At 41.1% G+C, this 19,646-nt stretch overlaps 1 protein-coding gene and 1 long non-coding RNA gene across 5 annotated transcripts in view; one reads left to right on the top strand and one right to left on the bottom strand.

Annotated features, from left to right (window-relative positions):
• Window positions 1–19,646, top strand: part of VPS45 (vacuolar protein sorting 45 homolog) — a 132,084-nt gene that overhangs the window by 43,721 nt on the left and 68,717 nt on the right. For all 4 annotated transcript variants that reach the window (XM_037024883.2, XM_073234558.1, XM_073234560.1 and 1 more), the window contains 3 exons: window positions 12,020–12,178; window positions 12,396–12,503; window positions 13,302–13,423. In XM_037024883.2, coding sequence (XP_036880778.2) covers window positions 12,020–12,178; window positions 12,396–12,503; window positions 13,302–13,423 — 389 coding nt within the window. The remainder of the gene's footprint in view (window positions 1–12,019; window positions 12,179–12,395; window positions 12,504–13,301; window positions 13,424–19,646) is intronic.
• The window catches only part of LOC118973630 (uncharacterized), an 83,059-nt gene continuing 73,918 nt past the window's right edge, over window positions 10,506–19,646 (bottom strand). Inside the window, exon 2 of the long non-coding RNA XR_005063088.2 lies at window positions 10,506–10,844. This is a non-coding gene — a long non-coding RNA (uncharacterized lncRNA). The remainder of the gene's footprint in view (window positions 10,845–19,646) is intronic.

Raw genomic sequence — 19,646 nt, 5'->3', positions numbered from 1 at the left:
TCAAATTACATTCATTATTAAATCCTCACCCCAACTAGTGCAGTACTACCTGTCAACATAAGAAGATATTACAGAACCATTGGCTCTATTTTCCATGCTGCTCTTCCATCTCCATAAGCAACTTATATTATGATTGATAATTCTGTGCCTCTGTTCCCTTCACTCTCCCCATGCACCCTTCTCAGCCCCACCACCATGGTAATTACCAGTCACTTCTCAGTGACTGTGCATCTGCTACTGTTTTGTTCATTTTGTTTTGTTTTTAGGTTCCACATATAGGTGAAATCATATGGTACTTGTCTTTTTCCACCTGGCTTATTTCACTGAGCATAATAGCCTCTAGGTCCATCCATCTTGTTGCAAATGGCAGGATTTCCTTTTTATGACTGAATAATATTCCATTATGTGGTAGTACCACATCTTCTTTATCCATTCATCTTTTGATGGACACTTTGGTTGTTTCCATATCTTGGCTATTTTAAATAATGTGGCAATAAACATAGGAGTGCATATATCTTTTCAAATCAGAGATTTTGTTTTCCTTGGGTAAATTCTTAGGGATGGAATTACTGGGTTGGATGGTATTTCTCTTTTAGTTTTTGGAGGTGCCTCCATACTTCTTTCCATAGTGGCTGCACCAATTTACATTCCCACCAATAGCGTAGAGGGTTCTCTTTTCTCCACATCCTCGCCAACACTTCTTATTTCTTGTCTTTTGGATAGTAGCCATTCTGACTGGTGATATCTCATTGTGCCTTTAATTTGCATTTCCCTGATGATTACTGATGTGGAGCATCTTTTCATGTGCCTGTTGGTCATCTGTATTTCTCTGAAAAATGTTCAGGTCCTCTGCCATTTTTTTTTTAATTGGGTTATTTGCTTTTTTGGTATTGAGGCGTGTATGAGTTCTTTATATATTTTGGATGTTAACCCCTTATTGGATAAATCATTTATGGATATATTCTCCCATACTGTAGGTTGCCCTTTTGTTTTGTCTGCTGATAGTGTCGTTTGCTGTGCAGAAGCTTTTGATGTAGTACCACTTTCATTTTTTATTTTGTTTCCCTCACCTGAGGAAATGTGTCCAGGAAAAAAATTGCTCATGCTTATGTTTAAGAGATATTTCTCTTTATGGCTTCATGTCTTACATTTAGGTTTTTAATCCATTTTGAGTTTACTTTTGTGTATGGAGCTAGAAAGTAATCCAGTGTCATTCTCTTACATTTACCTGTCCAGTTTTCCCAACACCAGTTATTGAAAAGACTGTCTTTTCTGCATTGTATATTCATGGATCCTTTACTGTACATTAATTGACCATATATGCATGGGTTTATATCTAGGCTCTCTTCTGTTCCATTGATCTATGGGTCTGTGTTGTGCTAGTACCATACTGTTTTGATTATTGTAGCTTTGTAGTATAGCTTGAGGTCAGGGAGCCTAATCCCCCAGGTTTGTTCTTTTTTCTCAGGATTGCTTTGGCTATTTGGGGTCATTTTTGTTTCCATATGACTTTTAGAACTATTTGTTCTAGTTCATTGAAGAATGATGTTGATATTTTGATAGAGATTGCATTGACTCTGTAGATTGCTTTGGGCAGAATGACTATTTTGGCAATATTTTTAATTCCTCCTGTCCATGATTATAGGATAGATTTCCATTGACTTGTGTCTTCTTTACTTTCTCTCATGAGTGTCTTACAGTTTTCAGAATACAGGTCTTTCACCTCCTTGGTTAGGTTTATTCCTAGGTATTTTATTCTTTATGATGCAATTGTCAACAGAATTGTTTTCCTTATTTCTCTCTCTGCTAGTTCATTGTTAGTATATAAGAATGCAACAGATTTCTGTATTTTATATCCTGCAAGTTTGCTGAATCCAGTTATTCTGGATTTCTGGTGGAGTCTTAAGGGTTTTCTATATATAATACCATGTCATCTGTGTAAGGTAAATGAAACCAGACCAGGCAAGCAGCAACAAAGGAGCCAAAAAAAATTTATTAGTGCAATCCTGGGCAAAGTTCACTGGTCCGCACATGGGCCAGGGAAGTTGCGCCTAGTAGGAGGGGCGACAGGCTTATCGAGGGCGTTGGGAGAGCTCTGAGGGCATGCATTATCAGTGATGATTGATCATGCTGGGTTGCTGGGGAGAGAGTACTGTGACGCATGTTTTAGGCAGGACCTGTGGCTAGGACCTCCTGTTGAATCATTTGAGTGACATTTGCGGTTCTCTTCCTTATTTGGTTCAAGTCAAGTTCCTCCAGTGAAACCGGTCCCTTTCTCTGCTCCCTCTGGTCTTATGTTCCAGCCTTTTTGTCATAGGGGGTGCCAGCTCGTTCTGGCTACTTCTTGCTGAGGAGGGGTGGCATGGGGAAGTTACAGCTGGTATGTGGCTGGGTGGTTTGGAGGGAAGGGGCAAGTACTGGTGTAACAGCTCTGGTTAACCGTTACTCGGGAGATTTCTGCCATTTGCTGTTGGAAAAATCTGAGGAGACAAGGGGCGAGTTTTTTTTTTTTTTCAAAAATGCCCGAACATGGCCTATGGTTTATTTATTTATTTATTTATTTATTTTTGAGAGGGCATCTCTCATATTTATTGATCAAATGGTTGTTAACAACGATAAAATTCTGTATAGGGGACTCAATGTACAGTCATTAATCAACCCCAAGCCTATATCTCAACAGTCTCCAATCTTCTGAAGCATAACAAACAAGTTCTTACATGGTGAACAAGGTCTTACATAGTGAATAAGTTCTTACATGGTGAACAGTGCAACGGCAGTCATATCACAGAAACTTTTGGTTTTGATCATGCATCATGAACTATAAACAATCAAGTCAGATATGATTATTCGTTTGATTTTTATACTTGATTTATATGTGAATCCCACATTTCTCCCTTATTATTATTTTTTTTTAAATAAAATGCTGAAGTGGTAGGTAGATGCCAGATAAAGGTAGAAAATATAATTTCGTGCTGTAAGAGGGCAAATGTAGATGATCAGGTCTGTGCCTATAGACTAAGTATTAATCCATGCTAGACAAGGGCAACAAAACATCCATGGATGCAGAAGATTTCTCTCATAACGGGGGGTGAGGTTCTAAGCCTCCTCTCTGTTGGTCCCCAATTTCTCTCCTGATGGCCCCCCTGCGACTATGCCTGTCTTAGGTTGTTCTTCCCTTGAAGAATCTTACCCGTCTCTGGCTAACCAGTCATCTTCCGGGGCCATACAGGGAAATGTAAAGTTGGTAAGTGAGAGAGAAGCAATATTCTTTGAAAAGGTTAGCTTTTTACTTCTTTGCAGATTTATGCCCTGTGGCTTCTATGCCCAGCATTTGTCTTGAAGTATCTTTACCACTTGGAAGAATTATGATACTCAGTAATTTTCTATATGAGGACAAATTCTACTAAAGGGTTGTAATTAGGAAGGAAGAAGAAAAGCTATAGAAGTAGCAGACGGAAGAAAACATGGGAGGATTGATTATTTCTTTGACATATCTTCTTGTAGAGTAACATAAGCATGTATAGGTTTTAAACTACTAATTAAATTGCGTGCATACATTAACATAATAGGAATACAGCTACATAACAAAAGCAGACCTACAATTACCAGCCATATCCAGTGAAACCAAGAAAACCAGTTAGGTACTCTAGGCATTTGTGAAAACTTATCAATGATATGATGGATATTGTCTAACTGAATTTGAATAGTTTGAGAAAAATTAGTCATGTTAAAACAACACATTCCTGGGAACTGTTCACATCCCATGTGTTCTTTTAACAGATAGTCTATAGTCGCACGATTTTGGAGCACTGCAACTTGCACTTCTCCTAAGTCTTGGTTGAGTTCTGACAGTATAGATCCAGTCAAATTTGTTGTTTTACTGTATGCACAGGCCAGCTTAGATATCTCCTTCTTCATTCCAATGGCAAGTCCGGGAACCGGTGGGATGACTGCAGCTACAACTGCAACAGTGCCAGGATCTTTGTTGAAGTTTTTTGATGTTCATCTTCTGGAATGACTCTTCCAGAGGATGTTGATGTTGGAAGTTCTTCTTCATATTGTATCTTAATTCGTTTTCTGTGTAGCCAAATTAGTCTTTGATCCTCTGTTAGTCCATTCTTGGGTTCTGTGATTCTGCTGCTGTTTTGTTCCTTCAGTTTTTCCTTTGTTCTTATACTCCACAGATGAGTGAAATCATTTGGTATTTCTCTTTCTCTACTTGGCTTATTTCACTGAGCATAATACCCTCTAGGTCCATCCATGTTGTTGCAAATGGTAGGATTTGTTTTCTTCTTATGGATGAATAATGTTCCGTTGTGTATATGTACCATATCTTCTTTATCCATTCATCTACTGATGGACACTTAGGTGGCTTCCAATTCTTGGCTATTGTAAATAGTGCTGCGATAAACATAGGGGTGCATCTGTCTTTTTCAAACTTGAGTGCTGCATTCTTAGGGTAAATTCCTAGGAGTGAAATTCCTGGGTCAAATGGTAAGTCTATTTTGAGCATTTTGAGGAGGCTCCATACTGCTTTCCACAACGGTTGAACTAATTTACATTCCCACCAGCAGTGTAGGAGGGTTCCCCTTTCTCCACAACCTTGCCAACATTTGTTGTTGTTTGTCTATTGGATGGTGTCTATTGGATTGTCTATATGGATGTCCTTACTGGTGTGAGGTGATGTCTCATTGTGGTTTTAATTTGCATTTCTCTGATAATTAGTGATGTGGAGCATCTTTTCATGTGTCTGTTGGCCATCTGAATTTCTTTTTTGGAGAACTGTCTGTTCAGTTCCTCTGCCAATTTTTTAATTGGATTACTTGTTTTTGGTTTGTTGAGGTGTGTGAGCTCTTTATATATTTCGATGTCAATCCTTTATCAGATCTGTCATTTATAAATACATTCTCCCATACTGTAGGGTACCTTTTTGTTCTATTGATGGTGTCTTTTGCTGTACAGAAGCTTTTCAGCTTAATATAGTCTCACTTGTTCATTTTTGCTTTTGTTTTCCTTGCCCAGGGAGATATGTTCACAAAGAGGTCACTCATGTTTCTGTTAAGAGATTTTTGCCTATGTTTTTTTCTAAGAGTTTTATGATTTCATGACTTACATTCAGGTCTTTGATCCATTTCGAATTTACTTTTGTGTATGGGGATAGACAGTGGTCCAGTTTCATTCTCTTACATGTAGCTGTCCAGTTTTGCCAGCACCATCTGTTGAATGGACTGTCATATCCCCAGTGTATGTCCATGGCTCCTTTATCATATATTAATTGACCATATATGTTTGGGTTAATGTCTGGAGTCTCTAATCTGTTCCACTGGTCTGTGGCTCTATTCTTGTGCCAGTACCAAATTGTCTTGATTACTGTGGCTTTGTAGTAGAGCTTGAAGTTGGGGAGTGAGATTCCCCCCACTTTATTCTTCCTTCTCAGGATTGCTTTGGCTATTCAGGGTCTTTGGTGTTTCCATATGAATTTTTGAAGTATTTGTTCCACTGTGTTGAAGAATGTTGCTGGTAATTTGATAGGGATTGCATCAAATCTGTATATTGCTTTGGGCAGGATGGCCATTTTGACAATATTAATTCTTCCTAGGCACGAACATGGGATGAGTTTCCATTTGTTAGTGTCCCCTTTAATTTCTCTTAAGAGTGTCTTGTAGTTTTCAGGGTATAGGTCTTTCACTTCTTTGGTTAGGTTTATTCCTAGGTATTTTATTCTTTTTGATGCCATTGTGAATGGAGTTGTTTTCCTGATTTCTCTTTCTATTGGTTCATTGTTAGTGTATAGGAAAGCCACAGATTTCTGTGTGTTAATTTTGTATCCTGCAACTTTGCTGTATTCTGATATCAGTTCTAGTAGTTTTGGAGTGGATTCTTTAGGGTTTTTTATGTACAATATCATGTCATCTGCAAATAGTGACAGTTTCACTTCTTCTTTACCAATCTGCATTCCTTGTATTTGTTTTGTTTAATTGCCATGGCTAGGACCTCCAGTACTATGTTAAATAACAGTGGGGAGAGTGAGTATCCCTATCTTGTTCCCGATCTCAGAGGAAAAGCTTTCAGCTTCTTGGTGTTCAGTATGATGTTGTCTGTGGGTTTATCATATATGGCCTTTATTATGTTGAGGTACTTACCCTCTATACCCATTTTGCTGAGAGTTTTTATCATGAATGGATGTTGAATTTTGTCAAATGCTTTTTCAGTATCTATGGAGATGATCATGTGGTGTTTGTCCTTCTTTTTGTTGATGTGGTGGATGATGTTGATGGATTTTCGAATGTTGTACCATCCTTGCATCCCTGGGATGAATCCCACTTTGTCATGGTGTATGATCCTTTTGATATATTTTTTAATTCAATTTGCTAATATTTTATTGAGTATTTTTGCATCTACATTCATCAGGGATATTGGTCTGTAATTTTCTTTTTTGGTGGGTTCTTTGCCTGGTTTTGGTATTAGGGTGATATTGGTTTCATAGAATGAGTTTGGGAGTATTTCCTCCTCTTCAATTTTTTGGAAAACTTTAAGGAGAATAGGTATTATGTCTTCTCTGTATGTCTGATAAAATTCCAAGGTAAATCACAGGGGTGAGTTTTAAGGCCTCCTTGGATAGTCATGTTGCTGCCGCCAGTGCTCAGAGGCAAGGTTGCCATCCCTGGGCAGTAGAGTCTGTTTGGATAGAAAGGCAACTGGTCGGTATGAGGGCTCCACTGGTTGGACTAGATCTTCAGTTGCCACTCCAGCTTTTTTCTTTAGTGAACAGGATGAAAGCCTTGTGAGGATTGGGAAGCATTGGTCAGGGGGGTCAGAGGCGAGGAGGGCACTCAATAAATTCTTGAAAGCATGAACTACCATTGAGGGGGAAGTGAGGGGCCTGGTGGGGGTCTCTTTGGCTGCAGCATATAGTGGTTTAGCAAGTATAGCAAAGTTGGGGACCCAACGTCTGAGGAAGCCCACCAGTCCAAGGAACGACAACATCTCAGCACCTGAGGTGGGGGTTGGAGTTCCCTGATGGAGGTGGTGCAGTCCGCCATGAGGGCCTTGGAGTTGGGGGTAAGGGCCACCCCTAGGTAGGTGACTTGTGGGGTGGAGAGTTGAGCTTTGGAGAGGGAGACCCTAAATCCCCGTTGTGCCAGGAAGCTAAGGAGGAAGGCTGTGTCTTGGAGGGAGATTTTTTTTGAGGGGCTGCACAGGAGGAGTTCATCTACATACTGGAGGAGGGCGCTGCACCCAGAGTCATAGAGGGATAGGTCTCTGGCCAATGTTTGGCCAAAAAGGTGGGGGCTATGGCAGAATCCCTGGGGCAAAACCGTCCAGATTAACTGTTGGGTTTGGTGGGTATCCGATTCTTCCCAAGTAAAGGCAAAAAGCAGCTGGGAATCAGGATGTGGGGGGATGGTGAAGAAGGCGTCTTTAAGGTCTAGGACTGTGAAATGAGTGGTAGTGGGGGGTATCTGAGATAAAAGAGCATATGGGTTAGGGACCACTGGATGTAGTAGCACTACGGCAGAGTTGATTATCCATAGATCCTGTACCAGTCGATAAGCACCAGACGGTTTTCTGACTGGGAGTATAGGAGTGTTGCAAGGGGAATTGGTGGGAACCAGGATACCCTGGGCGAGGAGCCGATTGACAGTGGGCTGAAGACCCTTGTAGTGGGTGTGTGAAATAGGAAACTGAGGCCGAGAAGGGAAGCAGGAGGGGTCCTTGAGATGAATGAGGACTGGGGTGTGGGGTCTGGCCACTACTGGAGTGGAAGTGTCCCAGACCACTGGGTCTGCCTTATCAGGGGAAACGGGGAAGTCAGATGAGGGCTCAGGGGAGGAGGCAGCCTGGGTGAGGGTGAGGACCAGAGTTGGAGGGGCTCAGTGTAAGGAGAGGCCGATAGATGCCCCAAGCTTATATAGGAGGTCCCTTCCTAGCAAGGGGACTGGATATGATGGAATGACTGAAAAGTGAAGGGGTGGCCTTCAAAGAGGCAGGACACTGGGCCTGTTTCCAGAGGTTTAGAGGGGTTCCCAGAGACTCTCACAACTGAGACCTGGGAAGGATGTAAAGGCCTGTGGAAGGAGGGTAAAACAGAATAGGTAGGCTCTGTGTCCACCAAAAGGGAGATAGACTTATCCACTACCCATAGTGTAGCCCTGGGCTCAGCAAGGGTGATCAGGGTGCTTGAGTCCAGGCAGCTTCAGTCGTCCAGGAGACCCTGGAGTTCTGAGGAGGGACCCCTTGGGGGAGCTGGCCTTCTGCGAAACTCTGTTGCCAGAGGATGGCTCATCCCAAGGGGGCACTCCGACTTCCAGTGACCCTTCTGTCTGCAGACAGGGCAGGGCTGAGTCAGTGGCCTGGGATTGGGGCAATGTTTTGCCCAGTGGCCATCCTAGCCACCCTTGAAGCAGGCTCCCGGAGGCATGCGGGTCTCGGATTGTTTCCCGAGGCGGGGGCCCTGAGGCTACTGTTGTGCCAGCCGCAGGGCAGCGACTAGGGCTTGGGTTTGAAGGGCCACCTTCTGTTTTAGCCCCTGGGCCTGAACGGCCTCGGCTTCCTCCTCTTAGGCATTATAAACTTTAAAGGCCATATTTACCAGGTGTCGGAGTGGAGTCTGGGGGCCCTCTTCCACCTTTTTTAGTTTATGCCGGATGTCTGGGGCGGACTGGGTGATAAAGTGGATAGCTAGGACTACAGATCCCGATGGTGAGGAAGGATCCAAACGAGTGTGGAGGGTAAGAGCCTCTGTTAAGCGATTAAGGAAAGAAGCTGGGTTTTCATTAGGCTTTTGAGTGACCTCCCTCAGTTTGTCATAGTTAAAAATTTTTTGAGCTGCCTTATCCATACCTGCAATAAGACAGGAGACCATCTGATCCCTTCTAGTCTTACCTGTGGCATTATCTTGATAGTTCCATTGTGGGTCTTCGGTGGGCACTGCTGTGGCCCTGACCAGTAGAGATTAGTCGGAGTTATGTTCCTGGTCAGCATAGTCTCGAGCTGCTGAGGTGACACAATCGCGCTCCTCAGGGGTGAGAGTGGAGTTTAGAATTACATGGACGTCATGCTATGTGAGTTCATATGCTTGAGTGAGGTACTGAAACTCCTTGGTATAGGCAGTTGGATTGGCAGAGTTTGAGCCCAGGTGTTTTTCTATCTGAGACAGTTCTCCCAGGGAGAAGAGGACATGTACTTGAACCAATCCCTCAGCACCAGCCACTTTCTGAAGGGGGGCCAAAATTTGGGCCTGGGATCTAGTGACCGGGGAGGGCTGGCCCAGTTAGGAGGTGGCTTGGGGATATAAGATGGCGGTGGGGTGGGGGTAGGAGGCGATGTGGGAGGACAAGATGGTGGTGATGACAGAAGAGGGGAGTATAACTTGTGGGTGGCGGGAGTAAGGCCAGAAATAGAGGAGTTAGATGTGATGTCAGTAGGACCAGAGATACGTGGTTGTGTCCCTGTGGCGGGAACAGAAGCAGGTGGGGGACGAGAATTGACTGAACTTGGGGGGACTGAAGTGAAGACAAAGGAGGAATTAAATATGGCGGTTTGCCAGGGGGAGCCAGATAGGGGAGGGGTGAGACAGGAGATGACACAGGGGCAGGCGCAGAAGAGGCCTGAATGGAAGAGGCCTGGGCATCAGAGGGCAAATAAGGAGGGGGTTGGGAAGGGGCAGATGGTTGGAGGAGAAGGAGACAGGAGAGAAGGAGAAGGAGGGGAAGGGGCTGGAGTGGGGTGGCTGAGGTCCTCTGGGGGATGTGTAAAGGAAGGTTCCAGCACAGTAAGAGGTTGGTTGCCCCTACCGGGGGACCTGGCCAGGAGGATCTGGGCTGAGGTATACCTTGACACAGAGGTCTGGGTGGGAGCGCAATGCCCAAAAGGCCTGAACATAGGGAACCTGGGACCATTTCCCAGTCTGGTGACAATAGTTGCTAAGATCAGTGAGGAGGCTGTAATCAAAAGTTCCCTCAGGGGACCAGTGAGACTGGTTATCCAGAGGATATTGGGGCTAGGCCCAGGAACAGAGGAAGAGCAGCGTCTGTTTGCGGATATCCCCGGAGAAGCCCAGAGTAGTGAGATAGGAAGTAAGACACCTCAGTGGGGTCTGTGCCTCAGGTTTTGAGTCCTGGCTTCCCATGACTATCTCCTCCTTCCCCGGATCCCTAAACAAGTAGGTCTAGCATCCCGGATCTACTCCAGTTAGGGACAGGAAAGACAGGTTTGGCAATCTGGAGATAGGGACATCTCCACTATACCGGAGCCAAATAGGCACAGGCCAGAGGGGCGTCAGGACGCAGCTACAATTTCAGACCTGGTACCCAGCGGAGGGTAGGAGGAGGGAGCAGGGAAGATGAGGGACCTACCAAGTTGTCTGAGTTCCTGGGATCAGGTCCTATTCTGGAGAGAGGTTCTGGGTCGGGAGAGGAGGGGGAACCCACTGGGGCCCCACACTGGCCTCCCGGGTTTTGGCACCAAGTGTAAGGTAAATGAAACCAGACCAGGCAAGTGGCAACAAAGGAGCCAAAAAAAATTTATTAGCGCAGTCCTGGGGGAAGTTCGCTGGTCTGTCAGGGGCCAGGGAAGTCGCGCCCAGTAGGAGGGGTGACAGGCTTATTAAGGGCGCTGGGAGATCTCTGAGGGCATGATCACCCATGACTGGTCATGCTGGATTGCTGGGGAGAGAGTACTGTGACGCATGTTTTAGGCGGGACCCGTGGCTAGGGACTTCCCGTTGAATCATTTGAGTGACATTTGCCGTTCTCTTCCTTTGCCGTTCTCTTCCTTATTTGGCTCGAGTCAGGTTCCTCCAGTGAGACCGGGCCACTTCTCCGTTCCTTCAGTCTTACAATCTGTATATAATGGGTTGTTGTTTTATATTGCTTTTAACACAGAAAAATATCTTTACATCCTTTCATCTGCACTTGCCCTTTCTCCAGATAGGTAAATATAGTAGAAAGTACAACAGTTCTTAAAGCTACAAATCCAGCTACTTCTTGCAAGAAACACTTCTATAGGATTTCCATCTGTTTTTCTTTACATATTGGTAAAGAGGAAGCTTGCCCCTGGTCTCTTCTAAATATTAACATACTGGAAAAATTATGTATAATCGAATATGCTTTCTGTGTTAAACTGAAGCCTTTCCCATATTTACCAATGTCATGGAGGAAAAGCACTTTGTAGCAGAATGGATTATGCTTGTTTCATCCCTCTTTAGCCCATTGTCGGTGAACTCACTGAGGACAGAAACTGTCTCTAAGTCATCTCTTTATCTCCTCCATTGCCTGGCACAGTGTCTTATGCTTTTAGAGGGGGATCAAAAAGTATTTGTTGGCTTAAATTAATCTGTTCTGCTGCATAATAAATTTAGATCTATGTTATAGGGAAGCTCCTAATATAAGGATTGACAAACCTAAACATTTCATCTAGCTTCCTTTGCTGTCAGTACCTCCCCTCTTAAGTCATAAATGTTCAATTTAGAGATTACATGCTATTACATACTCTTATCTCTATAGGCCATGTTGAAACATACTGTTATATCTGATGCTTCTTGGAGGTTAAACCCAGTCCACCTATGTAAAAATTCTACCAGCTTGTCTTCATTTCCCTGGTCGGTCACTAACACCAAGAGAAAGTAGTAGTTTTCAGGTCAACTATTTGGTTCTGTTGTGTGCTATATTGACTGAAATGGTAGAAATAGTATATGTTCCCTGTTTTAGCAAGGAAATTGCAACCTAGACCATCTCATCAAAGGAAGGAAAAGAGCAACTATCCATAGTTAAATTCACTTTTGTCTTAAAGTCATTACAATGGGAATTTATTTCCTTATTTAATTCTTACCTTAGGCAAAAGACATTTAACTTTCTATAGTTGAAACAGTTGCTAAGCCTATGACCTGTACATTGCCATGCTAGTAATCTTAGTCATGAACTCAGATGTATGACTGCCACTCAATACTTTATTAGATATGAGATATAATACATCACTCAAGTAAAGGGGAATAAGTATCAGTTCTCTCTTTCTTCAGAATGTAAAGAGGCTCCTGCAGAACCCCAAAGTGACAGAGTCTGATGCTGCCCGCCTGGTGATGCTTTATGCTCTACATTACGAGCGACACAGCAGCAATAGCCTACCAGGACTAATGATGGACCTCAGGAATAAAGGTGTTTCTGAGAAGTATCGAAAGGTAACCAAATTTGTAATATATTAATCCCACCAAACAAAAACTAACTCTATTACTGTATTTTTAGCTCTGATAAATGAAAAGTCATACTGTTTTTATTCACAGAAATGTATGATTCTGTCCTCACATGTCTTCATGTCCTTAATAAAGTTATATTCTTATAAAATGAGTTTCCTTATCCCCAAACAATAAGGCTGTTTCTCTCTCTTTTTTTTAATAGCTCATATCTGCAGTTGTTGAATATGGTGGTAAACGGGTCAGAGGAAGTGACCTCTTCAGCCCCAAAGATGCTGTGGCTATTACCAAACAATTTCTCAAAGGATTGAAGGTATGACTCCTTCTCTATGCTTTCTTTCCTAAATGAGAAAGAGTAGAAGCTCCTGAGACTGAGAGTGAATGAATATGATCTCAAAGTAACTTTAGGATTGCTGCAGATTTAGTAGTATGGCAATTAAATGAAATTAAACAGACATCATCCTGAAAGCCTTTTCTTTCTCTATGGGCTATGCTTTCTGTTTTGGAGCAGGATCAGCATTGGACCAAATGGACTAAGATATTTCCAGGAAATGCCCAAGAGTGAAAAGACAGACAGGTCTATTACTCTTACTCCATTTGTTTATAATTTAAGACTTGTTAGGTAGTTTGAAGGAAATTAAAACAAACAATTGTAGATCTTTTTAAAATACTAACCTATTTTCTTAAGATAGTAAAAAATGAGTTTTAATCTGCCAGCCTTCCTTATGTTTCCTGAATTTTTTCCATTTGCCTGAGTCTAGATTCCTTTTTTACATGGTCCTTTTATTTGTTTGCTATACTTACCATATAACATTTTCACAAAAGGATGAGAGTCAATGAAGAGATAATAAAAGATTTAAGCAACTCCATTTTTAAAGTCCTTTTATAGTAGCTAGCTTTAAATTACAGAGTACTTTTATGAGATTGTGGTATTTCTAATTGATGAAAATAATTTTTAAAATTATTTAACTATAAAATTCTCCTAAAACTCCTATTTGAATCTATCTCATGAAATCTGTTGAGTGCATGCCCTTTTCTGATATGAGTATCATTAACTGTTAAATTGTGAGTTTCCCAAAAATGACAAAAAACACATTTTCCCCTGTCTTAGGGAGTAGAAAATGTGTATACTCAGCACCAACCTTTCCTACATGAGACCCTGGACCATCTCATCAAAGGAAAGCTTAAGGAAAATCTGTACCCTTATCTAGGACCCAGCACACTCAGAGACAGGTAAGACAACAAAGATATTAATAATAAAAATCAGAAACACTAAGAAAATAGGAAATTTAGAGTAATATGAGAGATTACAAGTAAGGTTGTATCATTCTACTCCTCCTTTCCCTTTTGTTTCAAGTCTAAGATTATGTGTCAAAGGTAGACACAAATTCACCTCCTAAGCCTGAAACATTACATCTTTTGGAATAAAGAAGCAGGTGTTTTGGAGCACTCCCAAATACTTGTGTTCTGTCCTTTAGTATCAGACCAGTTTACTTTGCCATTTAAGGTTCATTTCCATGGCATTTAGCATTTGGCATTTCAAGCATTAAAGCCAAAAATAGATTTGCTGCTTGATTGCCTTCCGGAGCTGGTTGTTACTATTTTTGGTAAGGACTGGACTTAGCCAAATGTGGCCAGCATGCAAACAGACATAATTAACAAAGGCCATTTGTTACACAGAAGAAAAGGATAGCTTTCTTTTTGGGTATAATTGAAGGAAGCAATTAATTGTCTTTTTTAATCTAGTGGTTTGTTAGTTTTAATAAAAACAAAACTTATCCAGAACAATTTACTTAGGCCAACCTGATATTTTAAATATTCACAAATTCTACCTCATTATAAATTATAGTCTTATGTGTATTTTATTGGGAACCTGTGTTATAACAAGCCTAATACATGTAGCTGAATTCTGTTGGCTAGATTGATGTGAGAACTGTTACTATTGACATAATTCTTCTGTTTTTTTCAGCTAATCATAATCTAAGAACCTTGGAAGAATAGTATTTTATAAATATAATGAATTTCTGAAAGGAGAAAAATGTGTTGAGGTACATAGATGACATTTTATATGATAAAGTATATTTTTTCACTTTGTTCCTTTAAAAAAATACTCTATAACTTAGTAACAGAACAGAAAGGAGTGTCTTAAAATATCCAGGGTTGAGAGGCAGAACATCTGGGGTTAAATTCAGAGAGTACAATTATTAAGATAAAATGTTTAAGGATCTTGGCATCAAGATTCAGAAATGTCAACTAAGTGGGAAGAATGAAAACTAGCCCAGAGCTATTCACCTATCCTAGCAGTTTTTTGAAACACACTATAACTCTACTAAATAGCTTTCTAATTAATATGGTAAAAATAAAAATATTAATAATCTTATGAATTTCATGTAAGAATTACCAAACAAGAAATTATCTACTTATTGCTAAAGGGACAGCATCGACCACCAGAGGAGTACACTGTGCATGATTAGTTCAAGACAGAAAACCTTTCTAATTTGGATTCATTTCTAGGCAAGGCTCAATATGATGCTCTTCCAACAAAATGCACATTTGTCACTTGTTAGCATTTGTCACTATTACCTAAATACATATATAGTAATAATTCAATTATCTGACCCTTTTAAATAACATATTGATTGAGTGCCTACAGCATGTCAAGAACTGGTGTAGCTTCTGGGGAAATAGAAGTAACAGGAAAGACAAGGTACCTGCCCTCAAGGAACTTACATGAAGGAGACAGTAAACTGGTAAACAAATAAAGAATATAATTTGAATGAAATAGTGCTATTAAGAAAATAGAATGATGAGCTACAAAGTAACTTTATAGAGGTGAGGACAGCTACCTGAGATAGAACTTCTCTGATGAAGTGATATTTAAGATGACTTTTAAATTACAAGAAAGAGCAGATCACATAATGATTAGGAGAAGTAGTATCCCAGACAGAGAGAACATCAAAGGAAAGGCCTTTGAGAAAGAGAACTTGGAAAGTTTATGGAACAGAAAGAAGCATAGTGGTTGGAACATAGTGAGTAAAGAGGAAATAAGTTGGAAAGATAAGTAGGTCTGAGTCCCACAGGTTTGTATAGGTCCTTGTAGAGAGGTGCTTTTTTGTTTTTTCACTTAAATGTCACAGGAAGCCATTGAGAAGCTATAAGCATATAAGTGACATGAACTGAATTATGTATTAAAAGATCACTTTGTAGGGACAATGGATTGTTGAAGGCAAAAATGGAATCAGGGAGATACTTAGGAGGCAGCTGCAGTAGTCCAGGTGAAAAATGAAAGCAGTTGGTATAAGGAGGCTGGAGAGAAGGTAGAATCAATATTTATGTAATAAACTGGATTGATGGGAGAAGGGTAAGAGAGAAGTCAAGAATAACTCTCAGGTTTTGGGGGTAAATTAAGAGTTTTGTGGTTAAGCTGCAGGTGCCTACTAGATAACCAAGTGGAAATGTAAAATATTAAATTGGGAGTCAGCAAAAACTGAATGATATTTAAAGCTGTGGAATGAGATAAGATTACTTAAGGAGACAGCATAAAAAGAGAAGAGATGCCAGCATCACTCTAATATCCAAACCAGACAAAGATACCACACACACAAAAAAATTACAGACCGGGCGGGAGCCAAGATGGCGGCGTGAGTAGAGCAGTGGAAATCTCCTCCCAAAAACACATAGAGCTATGAAAATATAACAAAGAAAAATCTTCCTAAAATAGAGACCACAGGACACAGGACAACATCCAGACCACATCCACACCTGCAAGAACCCAGCGCCTTGTGAAGGGGAGTGCTTTTTGGAAATCTTAAAGGGGCAGGACAGGTCACTTAGACCAGAAGCAGGGAATCTGGGGATCTCTGGGCACTCTAACCCCCTGGGCAGCAGGGAGCACAGAGGCCCCTTACGGAGATAAATAGTCTCCTGGCTGCTCCCCCTCTAACGGGGCTCCACCATTTTGGAGGAACAGCCCCAGCCAGGCCAAGCCCACAGCAACAGTGGAGATAAACCCCAAAGCAACTGGGCAGGAAGCAGAAGCCCTGTCTGCGCACAGCTGCCCAGCACAAGCCACTAGAGGTCGCTATTCTCCCAGGAAAAGGCTACAAACCAACAAGAAGGGAAGCTCTTCCAGCGGTCACTTGTACCAGCTCTGCAGACTATCTCTATCACCATGAAAAGGCAAAACTACAGGCAGACAAAGATCACAGAGACAACACCTGAGAAGGAGACAGACCTAACTAGTCCTCCTGAAAAAGAATTCAAAATAAAAATCATGAACATGCTGACAGAGATGCAGAAAAAAATGCAAGAGCAATGGGATGAGATGCAGAGAAAAATGCAAGAGCAGTGGGATGAGATGCAGAGAAAAATGCAAGAGCAGTGGGATGAAGTCCGGAAGGAGATCACAGATGTCAGGAAAGAGATCACAGAAGTGAAACAATCCCTGGAAGGATTTATAAGCAGAATGGATAAGATGCAAGAGGCCATTGAAGGAATAGAAGCCAGAGAACAGGAACGTATAGAAGCTGACATAGAGAGAGATAAAAGGATCTCCAGGAATGAAACAACACTAAGAGAAATATGTGACCAATACAAAAGGAAAAACATTCGTATTATAGGGATACCAGAAGAGGAAGAAAGAGGAAAAGGGATAGAAAGGGTCTTTGAAGAAATAATTGCTGAAAACTTCCCCAAACTGGGGGAGGAAATAATCGAACAGACCATGGAATTATACAGAACCCCCAACAGAAAGGATCCAAGGAGGACAACACCAAGACACATAATAATTAAAATGGCAAGGATCAAGGACAAGGAAAGAGTTTTAAAGGCAGCTAGAGAGAAAAAGGTCACCTATAAAGGAAAACCAATCAGGCTAACATCAGACTTCTCAACAGAAACCCTACAGGCCAGAAGAGAATGGCATGATATACTTAATGCAATGAAACAGAAGGGCCTTGAACCAAGGATACTGTATCCAGCACGACTATCATTTAAATATGATGGTGGGATCAAACAATTCCCAGACAAGCAAAAGCTGAGGGAATTTGCTTCCCACAAACCACCTCTACAGGGCATCCTACAGGGACTGCTCTAGATGGGAGCACCCCTAAAAAGAGCACAGAACAAAACACACAACATATGAAGAAGGGAGGAGGAGGAATAAGAAGGGAGAGAAGAAAAGACTCTCCAGACAGTGTATATAACAGCTCAATAAGCGAGCTAAGTTAGGCAGTAAGATACTAAAGAAGCTAACCTTGAACCTTTGGTAACCACGAATCTAAAGCCTGCAATGGCAATAAGTACATATCTTTCAATAGTCACCCTAAATGTAAATGGACTTAATGCACCAATCAAAAGACATAGAGTAATAGAATGGATAAAAAAGCAAGACCCATCTATATGCTGCTTACAAGAAACTCACCTTAAACCCAAAGATAAGCATAGACTAAAAGTCAAGGGATGGAAAAACATATTTCAGGCAAACAACAGTGAGAAGAAAGCAGGGGTTGCAGTACTAATATCAGACAAAATAGACTTCAAAACAAAGAAAGTAACAAGAGATAAAGAAGGCCACTACATAATGATAAAGGGCTTAGTCCAACAAGAGGATATAACCATTCTAAATATATATGCACCCAATACAGGAGCACCAGCATATGTGAAGCAAATACTAACAGAACTAAAGAGGGAAATAGACTGCAATGCATTCATTGTAGGAGACTTCAACACACCACTCACCCCAAAGGATAGATCCACCGGGCAGAAAATAAGTAAAGACACACAGGCACTGAACAACACACTAGAACAGATGGACCTAATAGACATCTATAGAACTTTACATCCAAAAGCAACAGGATATACATTCTTCTCAAGTGCACATGGAACATTCTCTAGAATAGACCACATACTAGCTCACAAAAAGAGCCTCAGTAAATTCCACAATATTGAAATTCTACCAACCAATTTTTCAGACCACAAAGGTATGAAAGTAGAAATAAATTCTACAAAGAAAACAAAAAGGCTCACAAACACATGGAGGCTTAACAACATGCTACTAAATAATCAATGGATCAATGAACAAATCAAAATAGAGATCAAGGAATATATAGAAACAAATGACAACAACAACACTAAGCCCCAACTTCTGTGGGATGCAGCGAAAGCAGTCTTAAGAGGAAAGTATATAGCAATCCAGGCACACTTGAAGAAGGAAGAACAATCCCAAATGAATAGTCTAACATCACAATTATTAAAACTGGAAAAAGAAGAACAAATGAGGCCTAAAGTCAGCAGAAGGAGGGACATAATAAAGATCAGAGAAGAAATAAACAAAATTGAGAAGAATAAAACAATAGCAAAAATCAACGAAACCAAGAGCTGGTTCTTTGAGAAAATAAACAAAATAGATAAGCCTCTAGCCCAACTTATTAAGAGAAAAAGAGAGTCAACACAAATCAACATAATCAGAAATGAGAATGGAAAAATCACGACAGACTCCACAGAAATACAAAGAATTATTAAAGACTACTATGAAAACCTATATGCCAACAAGCTGGAAAACCTAGAAGAAATGGACAACTTCCTAGAAAAATACAACCTCCCAAGACTGACCAAGGAAGAAACACAAAAGTTAAACAAACCAATTACAAGCAAAGAAATTGAAACAGTAATCAAAAAACTACCCAAGAACAAAACCCCGGGGCCGGACGGATTTACCTCGGAATTTTATCAGACACACAGAGAAGACATAATACCCATTCTCCTTAAAGTGTTCCACAAAATAGAAGAAGAGGGAATACTCCCAAACTCATTCTATGAAGCCAACATCACCCTAATACCAAAACCAGGCAAAGACCCTACCAAAAAAGAAAATTACAGACCAATATCCCTGATGAACGTAGATGCAAAAATACTCAATAAAATATTAGCAAACAGAATTCAACAGTATATCAAAAGGATCATACACCATGACCAAGTGGGGTTCATCCCAGGGATGCAAGGATGGTACAACATTCGAAAATCCATCAACATCATCCACCACATCAACAAAAAGAAAGACAAAAACCACATGATCATCTCCATAGATGCTGAAAAAGCATTTGACAAAATTCAACATCCATTCATGATAAAAACTCTCAGCAAAATGGGAATAGAGGGCAAGTACCTCAACATAATAAAGGCCATATATGATAAACCCACAGCCAGCATTATACTGAACAGCGAGAAGCTGAAAGCATTTCCACTGAGATCGGGAACCAGACAGGGATGCCCACTCTCCCCACTGTTATTTAACATAGTACTGGAGGTCCTAGCCACGGCAATCAGACAAAACAAAGAAATACAAGGAATCCAGATTGGTAAAGAAGAAGTTAAACTGTCACTATTTGCAGATGATATGATACTGTACATAAAAAACCCTAAAGACTCCACTCCAAAACTACTAGAACTGATATCG

The sequence above is a fragment of the Manis javanica genome, chromosome 4, assembly GCF_040802235.1.
Source record: "Manis javanica isolate MJ-LG chromosome 4, MJ_LKY, whole genome shotgun sequence".
Classification (NCBI taxonomy): Eukaryota; Metazoa; Chordata; class Mammalia; order Pholidota; family Manidae; genus Manis; species Manis javanica.
Note: the sequence above shows the minus strand (reverse complement) of the source record. Positions and strands in the feature narration are given on the sequence as shown.